The sequence below is a fragment of the Ictalurus furcatus genome, chromosome 12 (assembly GCF_023375685.1).
Source record: "Ictalurus furcatus strain D&B chromosome 12, Billie_1.0, whole genome shotgun sequence".
Classification (NCBI taxonomy): Eukaryota; Metazoa; Chordata; class Actinopteri; order Siluriformes; family Ictaluridae; genus Ictalurus; species Ictalurus furcatus.
The window spans coordinates 16,950,096-16,960,065 of record NC_071266.1 but is presented as its reverse complement, the minus strand read 5'-3'; the positions used below and the strand labels follow the sequence as shown (position 1 = coordinate 16,960,065).

Here is a 9,970-nt window from a genome sequence, read left to right as displayed (position 1 = left end):
CATCACCCTTAAAACACTTTAGCAACAGTGAAGTTTGGAGGTGGAAGCATCATGGTGTGGGGCTAGTTTTCATCATATGGTACTGGCAGACTTCATATAATTGAAGGAACGATGAATGGAGCCCTTTCCTGGGAGTTTCTTGAGAAGAATCTGCTGCCATACACCTTGATGATGATGAGACGTAGGTGGACCTTTCAGCAGGACAACAATCCAAAGCATACAGCAAAGGAAACTCACTTGGTTTCAGAGAAAAAAAAAATCAAGGTGTTAAAATGGCCCAGTCAATAACCTGACTTGAATCCAATTGAACAAGATTTAAAGACAATATGTTTAGAAGAAAGGGCCAAAATCACAACTGAATACTGAGGCTGATTAATTTCTTCATACGGGAAGCATCTTCAAGCAGTCATTACAAAGAAAGACTTCTCCACTAAGTATTAAATAAATTTCAGTTAGCATGTTCAATACTTTTTTCCTGTGCCATTCCACTTTATTACACATAACTTTATTTATGGACTTTAATGTTCTTAAAAAAAAAAAAAAAAAAATTTGATGCATCCAATACTTATTTCTTCCACTGTATTGATCAGAATCAGTATTTTATAACTTGTGCTTAAGCTAGGTAAACAGTGAAATTGAAGTTGAACATACTTACTTGTTTTCTGTGCTTATACTCATCCTTATTAGACTGAATGAGGAAACTTCTTTGTTCCTAGTCAATTTTGTTTCCCCCCCCCCCCCCACCTTTACTTTGATCAATGTGCAACAGGAACTAGACTCAAGAGAATGAGAGAATAGACTAGACAGAGAGAGAGAGAGAGAGAGAGAACAAACTAGACAGAGAGAGAGAGAATTACAGTTTTAATAAAGAAATATATCTATCTATCTATATATATATATATATATATATATTATATATATATCTCCTGTGAAATTTCAGTTTTAGTGTTACACAACAGCAGCTAATATATAAGCGATATGTAGTGTTCATAATGAAATCAAAAGTTAAGAAACCTTTAACTTTACAAATATAAAAACCAAATACAACTTTACAAATATAAGACGTTAAAAACATTAACACAAATGTCGCTGTTCTACAGGTACACATATACAGTGTTGTAGAATATTCTTAGTTAATCTGGCCGTTATAGATATAGGACTGAAACGTGCGTCATAAATAGAAAAGAGGAATAAAACGATAAGTTAAAATGTTTTTAAAGAGGACATTAAGATTAATTTGATAAAAGGTTTCTGTGAAATATATATATATACACACACATACATACACACACAATATTCAGAGTAATTTTTCTTCCCTAAATCAGCATTAAAACACTGGCACGAAGCCAAAAGCAGTTAGCGACTGTTGATGCTCTTCACCAAAGTTACTTTTCACGTTTCAAAAAAAGAAAATCCCCCCAACACTACTTAATTACATTTAAAATGGTTAAAACGACACACAAATAAACAATATTTCTCAGTAATTCGACATTTAAAAAAAAAAAGATAAACCGCTTAGACTTACACGGTGTTAGAGCTCCCTTTCTTCCTGCTTTGCGGAAGTAAAATGGGCACTTAGTGCTATTCACTTTTATTATGACACACCCTGTAGTCTATTGGACGACGCTGAACACACCCAGCTCTGAATCCTTTACAGTCAAACACCAAGGATTCCTTAAACCGCGCTCCTTTAAATTAAACGGCATTTAGAGTTTAGACTATACTAGCCCAGGATAATAAATATAAATAAAGAAAAATTTTCAATATAACCTATCGTAACACAGCGCCATCTTATGGTATAAAAGGTAATTACCGTTTTAAATTGTATTGTAATGATATACTCCAGTGGTTGTCAGACATTTTCGTTTACTGCAGCTATTTAAAAAAAAAACCCTTGTGTCCCTCGACAGATTAATTCACATATTTAATTTGAGAACACAAAATGTGTACAATTATTATGAATATTAATATCCATCCCGTCCTCCCATTTTGTATCCAGTTTATCCTACACAGTTAAAAGCCTGGAGCCTGGAGTACGGTGGCCGAGAAGTGCAAAACAAAACACAAATTATAAACACAGAATCGCGGGGGAGCATGGAGTCTATGTGGAGTGTGAATCGAGTGCGAATCGAGTGCTAATAGGTGTGGCTTCATACTGTTCACGTCATGTGTATGTGACCTGTCTTAAAATAAATAAGATGGAAATGGAAAGACAAATAAAAAAAAGTTTCTGGTTCCGGTTCAACAAAAATACTGAGTCGTAAGCATGTTTGTTTTTGTTTTTTTTTGCCTGCATACGAGTTAATTAAATTGACCAGTTATCATATTCGGAAACAGGTTATGGGCCTAGAAAAGAAGCAGGTAACGGATGGAACAGATTGTGTTTGGACGGAAATTAAAAGAACTACGAACTTTGGAAGACAAATATTGTGTCTGAAACTGTTCACTCATTCATTCATTCACTATTCCCTATATAGTGAATGATATTTGAGTGCACTGTATGGGGAAGAAGTCAAGGAAAACGAGTGAGTGAATTCAGACGCTGATAATGAGTCAGAGACCTGTGTCGCGGATATTATTGTTATTATATCGTAAAACAAAACAGTAAAGTTCATTTTCTCACTGTTCAGTTGTCACGTTTATTGTATTAGTTGTTAAAGAGAACAAAAACTGCTTGTACTGTTAATGTACTATTAGGTTTATTTATTAAATTTTATCAATATTTATTTCAAAATTAAAACAGAATAAAACACTACTGACACATTTATTTTATTTGTTATTTAAAAAAGTAGAAAAGAACAATTTTCGCTGGGTTTCCTGTCAGTGTCCTCAAGCTGACTCCTGAGGTAAACCTGGCATAAAATCCTCTCCATCTGACTAGTTTTAGTTTTGGCGAGGTTCTTCTTCCTGAGGAGAAGAAAAAGGCGGATTTCAGAAAGAATAACAACTTTAAGGCGTACTTTATTAGCTCGAAGATGCCATCTATCGGTAAGAAGACGTCAGTACATTATTTTTCTATTATTTATGTGAATACTGTACTGTGAGTGTGTTAACTAATAAATGTGAACAATCCACCAAATTGTCATTTGATGTGTACAGTTGGTCATTTAAAAGTTAAATGCAATTGCAAACAAAGTGGCTGAAAATAAATACTGTGCCAATCAATCAATAAGCTGTATCAATACGCTTTGAAATATCTCGATACAGATGTATTTTAATTAATAAAAAGTTATACTTACATTTGTAAATATTCCCGTCCGCCATGTTTATTTTTCTTTTGCGTTCTATCGCCGTCTCGCATTGGATTATGGGAAATAGTGCGTTGCCGAGTGTACGTCGGATATACACTTGAAATCAGAGTGCATTGTGGGTATAAATGAGTGAACGAAAGTAGGGAATGAAGTTGTTCACTATATAGGAGATAGTTTGTATATCAGACTCCCATGGTCTATTGCAGTAAAGAATCAATGCATTGTAAATTCTTCTTAGTAATTGCCTACTAGCTCCCCACTCGACACCAGCCAAACACCTCATTACGTTTATTCCTTTTTTGCATTTGTCTACTAACTTTTGAATGACCAAATGTCAATTTTGTGTCCATGCACATACCTAAAAATCATATTACTGCTACTTGTTCCAGCTCTTGTCCATACATTTTAATACTCACGCTAGGGTTTTCCCTCTTTTTTGTGAAACAAATGATCTGCGTTTTCGCTACTGAGAACCAAAAACCCCATGTATTTGCCTAACTCTCAACCTTGTTTACTGCCCTCTGCAAGCTCTTCACTATATAATTCTCATTTCATCCCCTCTTCCATAATGCACCATCATCTGAGTACAGTGATCTACCTACTCCCATGTCTATATGTGAATAAATATCATTAACCATTAATATTAATGAATAACCACTACCTTGGGGAGTTCCATTTTCTATAGAATATACTTGTGAATATGAAGTCCCAACTCTTACTTGTATGGTCCTATAACACAGAAAATCTTTGATCCAATCATACATCTTTCCAGTAATTCCCATTTTATCAAGTTTCATTTACAAACCCTCCTTCCACAACATATCATATGCTTTTTCTAGATCAAAAAATATTCCAACTATTACCTCTTTATTCACTTGAGCCTTTCTTATTGCCACCTCCAGACTAATTGCAGAATCCATTGTATTCCTCCCCTTCCTGAAACCACTCTGGTATTGGGAGAATAACCCTTTTTCCTCAATATAATACATCAGTCTTGACACTTGGAATGGCCAAAAAAAAAACCCTCTGATTTACACAAACAAGAAAAAATGATATTTACTGGCAGGTATGAAATTCGGTGTGAGATTTTATGAGGAATAGTAAATGTAACAACAACCATAAATGCTGTCATAATTGTCCACACTTATGACTAAATTTGAACCGATGCTGCCAAATAGTTAGCATCTGCTGGGCCAAGTAAGAAACAGAAACTAGATGCTTGTTTTACGGTCTTGTCCTGAAAGTCTGTGTCCATGTTCTATGCTGTAAAAAAATAAATAAATAAAAAATAAAACAAAAAAGGTTTATTCTAGAAGCTTAAAGGGTTCACTTTGTTTCTTTGTGGTGCACTACTTGTAAGGTATATACAACCTTACAATGGAGAGTTTTCCAAGCAGAACCCCTTTAGGAAGGTTCAAACCTTTGTTTGTCCTTTGTGTCATGGCTAAGCCATTCACTGTCACATGCAAATTGACATGCAAGTTAGCCATTTGTTTCAGGGAGTGGTTTTATTTTCATGATTTGACGTAAGATGTGACTGGGTAGAACAGGACCTGCGAGCTTGTCTTTGTAAACATTTAGCACCTCCAAGTAAATTATATTGTACAAACTAAACCATTCCCCATCCAGCCAGAAGACATTCAGGGTGGAACTCAATGTGTTCATAGACCATACAGCTTGGCAAGTTTGTAGACATGTCCATTCCATTAAAATAAATAAAATAAATAAATAAATAGAAAAAAGGTTGACACAGTTGTTCATTGGTTAGCGTTGTAGCCTCACAGCTCCAGGGTCCTGGATTTGATCTGCTTTTGTGACTTTGTAGAGTTTTGCATGTTCTCCCTGCATTTGAATGGGTTCCCTCCTACTGTCCAAAAATGTTTTGGCTAGACTAAATTGTGCCCTTCTATGGACTGGCATTCCAGCCTGGGTAAATACTCCATACGCCTTGTGCCCAGGGTTGCTAGGATTCACTCTGGATCCACTTACCAGGATAAAGTGGTTAGTGAAGATGAATGAATGAAAATAAAATAAAGGAAGTACTGAGGTTTTTAACAAAAAGTCTGTGCTGATGAAAGCAGAGTTTTGAGGGACGGCCTTGTCTAGGTAGTGCTACTGTGGTGTGATGCAGCTTCTGATCCAACAGTGCTATGTCCCACCTCTTAAATATAATTTTACACCCTTTCCTAAATTCTGAAATTCTATTTACCTTATCTTAAACTTCCTTAAAATCCTCCGTAGCTTTCGTTTTCCTTCAGACTTCAATGACAGTTCAACTGAAGTGGTTTCTGTTCAGAAAATGAAAGCTGTTTTAATAGTCAACAGGTGAAGACCAATAATAAATCAATTGCGTCCTCGTTAAGACAATATCTTTTACAATATCTTGCTTGATTGCTTGTGCAAGCAGCAGTTTTTGAATTTCTTCATTTACTGACCAACTATTAATTTTGACTTTGAAAATTCACTGTAAAAGAACGAGGGTTTGCAATAAACATACTGACATGAAATGTTTCCCCCAAATAAACCCTTTGTTTAATTAAAATAAGACATTTACATTAATAAATCAAAAGACAAATAAAAAATATGCATAATTTTTATAAACACTCAATGGCAATCAGTCAATCATCTGGCAGCAGCGAAATACATAAAATCATGCAGATACAGGTTAAGAGCTTCAGTTAATGTTCACATCAAATATCAGACTGGTGTAAAATTATGATCTAAGTGACTTTGACTGTGGGCTAGTTAAATTTATTTAATTTTTCTTAGAAACAACAGTCTCTAGAGTTTGCACAGAATGGTACGAAAAACATAAAACATCCATGGAGCGGCAGGTTTATCAGTGGAAACACCTTGATCAGAAGAGAGCTCAGAGGAGAATGGAAACTTTTTGCTTTGACTGGTTTTTCCAGTCTTCAGCTCCTGAGCATTAGCTAATCGAATAATTGCATGAGTGAATAAGTGTACAGGTGTTCCTGTGTGTGCATAATGCATATATGTTTACCTTAAGTAACATGTTATACTACAGTATATGCATATATTATAAGCTGTACCTTAAGATAAACACAAATTTTATTCTTCATTACTATTGCATTGGGCTGTAGAAGAGAAAGTTCTCATTCATGTGAATGTGAGCCTGGGCAAGTTGCGTTGTCAAGCTTGCTTTTGTTAAACCTGTGAGAGTCTCGAAGTTTTCCTCTGTATAATTTTCCATCAGTGTGTTCTCTCGTATGTGTTGATTATTGAAAAGTAGTTTGCTCAAGCACTCTGTCTCAGCACAGTTCCCATAGGGATGCTCCACTTTATCTAGGTCTGCATCTGGTAGATTAAACAGCTGTTTACAGTTTAAACATGGAAGTCTTTTTCTATAAACATTTTCATTCCAGTCTCTAAAGTAAGCCTGACATTTCACTGACTCTGGGAATGTAATACCATCACCAGAAGTTCTTAGATTAAATGACATGACTGCATGAGATATAAACTTGTGCCATGTGTTAAGACAAGACAGGTCAATCAGAATTCTCTTTGCATTTCCTTTTCTGCAGGAAAGAGATGCCCCGTAGTACTTCTGTGAATCAGAATCTGAATAACACACACAGATTACTGTTGACTCTAGTGTGTAATACTGCTCGTATTTGCTGCCTGGTTTGTGAAGAGGGTTTGGGAATCTGAGTTTCTTCAGCAGAAGCAGAAGCTCTTTTATTATTTTCTCTTCAGTGCAATGAAGTATCTCCATCTAAATATAAAAGGAAATATCAACAACAAAGTAATCAAATGAAAAACATGTTTAAACATTATGATAAAACATAGAACATTAACTACATCAAATAGTTGTATGATTAAAAGTGAATATTTACTGTAGGGTGTGATACTATTTAAAATTCCCACTGCTACCCTTTATTGTGAAGGTCCTGTTTGAAAATGTATTGATTAAAACTTACGGTACACAATAACCAAATTACAAAGAGTCCAGTACTTCATTACAATGGAATTTTTAATAGGAAATTGTCACTCTGTACGCTGATTTCTTTCACAGCTAAAGCTGGAGTGTGTTGATGTTTGATGTACATTGGATATAAAAAAGTCTATACACCCCTGTTAAAATTGCAGGATTTTGTGATGTATAAATGAAACTAAGATAATCTTTTTCCTCCCTTAATGTGATATAGCAGCAAAACAAAAAATTCAAATGAAAAACAAACATTTAGGACAAAAAAATTAAAAGCTTGGTTGCATAAGTGTGCACACATCTTAACTAATACTTTATTAAAGCACCTTTTCCTTGTAATACAGCACTCAGTCTTTTTGGGTAATAGTCTACCAACTTAGCACCATGATTTGGCAATTTTATTCTACTCCGCCTTGAAAGAAACCCAGATCTATCCAATTGCATGGGGATCTCCTGTGCACGGCTCTCTTTAAGTTATTCCACGGGTTATTGATAGAATTTAGATCTGGGCCAAAGGGGTGTTTCGAATTCCACTTCCCATACTGCAGTGTGGCCTACAAGAACATGGCTCCAGCCCCAGTAGTCACGCTCCAGCTCCCCTGACTTCTGACTGAACACACCTGATTCCAATCACCACCCATGCGATAACACCATTTTTTTTTTAAATTCACCATGATTATCATTTTTCTATTTGAATGAATTCAAAAGGGCTTATTTACACACAACAAAAACGAATGAAAATCCACAGTTTAGATTCTATTTAACAACACGGGAGCTTCAAAGATAATGCTGGCCTTTTGTTCTTTTACATTTCCTTTCAAATCTTACCATTTTTAATGTCATGGCACATTTTTGACACATGGCACTTGTTTGGAAGATCTTTGCCCTTATGACTCACCATGTTTAGCAGAATGGAAAAGGGAGTGCGAGTTGGCAGATGAGTTTTGTACTTCTCAAATGGCTCAGGAAACTTCTCCTTTACAAATGCACAGCTTGTAGGTTTTGTGAAGAACATATCTGGAGTCAAGCTGGAGTCATAAATGTAACCAAGGAAGAAAATGCTATGGAGCATCTAAGACAAATGAATATATTGCAAATATTTTAATTTTACATTGAAAAGATAAATGCCAGCAATTTTATTTATATATAGTGGGCCATATACAGAGTTGCTAAATTAAGTCCAAAAAGTTACGTCAATGTTGAGATAAAAAGTCTGGTATATTGCCAACATACAGTGCCTTGCATAAATATTCACCCTGTTGAAGTTTTTAACATTTTGTAATGTTACAACCCAGAACTGAAATTACATATTTGGGATGATATGTCTTGAATCTACACAATAACATTGAAGTGGGGAGGAAACTCAATGTATATTTTTTTATAAAATGTTCTTTTATTTGCTACACTGAGTTATTAAATTAATAAAGTAATGTCGATGTGTTCGTCATGGCCACAGTTTGATGGACGAGCTGACCAAGCCTAAAAACATCAATTTCAGTGTGACATTGGACTAAAGAAAATCAATTGAAGTCAAAGGTCATAACAAAGTAACTTAGTACATTAATACTCTCAGAGTAGCACAACTCTGAATATAGCCCATTGTGACTGATATAGTTGTCTGTTGTACGGTCTTAAACAGTTTTAACCCGGGAACAAGGCTGCATATGCACTAGTATGTCAACTGTTTACTGGCAATATGCATGTTATACTGTACTGAGGAGATATGAAACTGTTAAAGCATTAATATTACGATATGAGTAAAAAATAATGTAAAAAAAAGTTGCATCCCAGTTATGATCTAAATACTATCCTAATACCATGAATAATATTGTGATTTTACACAAATTGATTAGGTTTGTGACACCATTATGATTGTCATAGTGGTGTCATGTTTAATGTTAGGGTTAGTTAGGTTTGGTGTAAGACAAAATCTATTACTAGATATGGGCACAGCTATAGACACAGGACTGCCAATGAAAATGAACCAATTTAGAAGATTTGATCAGCATAGGTAGGACATCTAATTATTAATCATTGTTGTTTTTTTGAGGGGGGAGGTTCACTTACCTCATCCATGTAAACATAGGGTTGGTGATTTCCCTGATTTTTATTCTCTGTTGTCATGGACAGTGTGTGTAGGATTAATGAGGTACTGCATGTTATTAAGCTTTCCTTGTTACTTTCTTGACATTTCAAGAAATTTGGACTGGGTTTCCTGAAGAAAAAAAAAGGTCAAATACGTAGTTAAAAATCTAATGTTAGGTACATTTTAAAATTTACAGTGATAACATGTGCTTTATTAAATAATCTTTAAATGTTTACAGATTTCAGTTATACTGAAAATATATACTGCAAATCACACACTGAAAAGCCCAATAACTAATTTCTTCTAAAGTCTACATTAGGAGTGTAGTTAAAGTTAGAGGCAACATGGCTGAGCAGAATGATTCATTTTACATTTGGTTAGCAGTAACATATTTCTACAAAACTCATTTACTTACCTCTTTTGTGTATTCTTATATTAAATATATATATATATATATATATATATATATATATATATATATATATATATATATATATATATATTCCAAATTAGTAGATTTTACATATATCAGATATAAGAGCAGTAATTTCACTTGCTTTAACTCATTCAATGTATATTTTTTTAAAGAAAAAAAGGAAAAATAAAAGACATTTACCGATACAGTGATCGTACACCATCGTTGTCCATGGTTCAACAAACAAATTCGAGAAAACCTTCTAGTCG

General features: G+C 34.5%; 1 protein-coding gene across 1 annotated transcript; it reads right to left on the bottom strand.

Annotated features, from left to right (window-relative positions):
• Positions 1-3,897: 3,897 nt before the first annotated feature.
• Positions 3,898-9,970, bottom strand: LOC128615499 (uncharacterized). The gene is made up of 4 exons (XM_053637652.1): positions 9,903-9,970; positions 9,268-9,415; positions 8,099-8,272; positions 3,898-6,987 (listed from the first exon to the last, which is right to left on the bottom strand). Exons 1-4 carry the CDS (start codon positions 9,932-9,934, stop codon positions 6,337-6,339), a joined length of 1,005 nt encoding a protein of 334 aa, XP_053493627.1. The 5' UTR covers positions 9,935-9,970; the 3' UTR covers positions 3,898-6,336.

What these genes read in the sequence shown, in the direction of transcription:
- LOC128615499 (XM_053637652.1), bottom strand. Translation starts at nt 9,934, where the DNA reads ATGGACAACGATGGTGTACGATCACTGTATCG. An exon ending in GGTGTACGATCACTGTATCG is followed by an intron (nt 9,416 to 9,902) that starts GTAAATGTCTTT and finishes TTTTTTCTTCAG; the next exon opens with GAAACCCAGTCCAAATTTCT. An exon ending in TTTCCATTCTGCTAAACATG is followed by an intron (nt 6,988 to 8,098) that starts GTGAGTCATAAG and finishes TTTTATATTTAG; the next exon opens with ATGGAGATACTTCATTGCAC.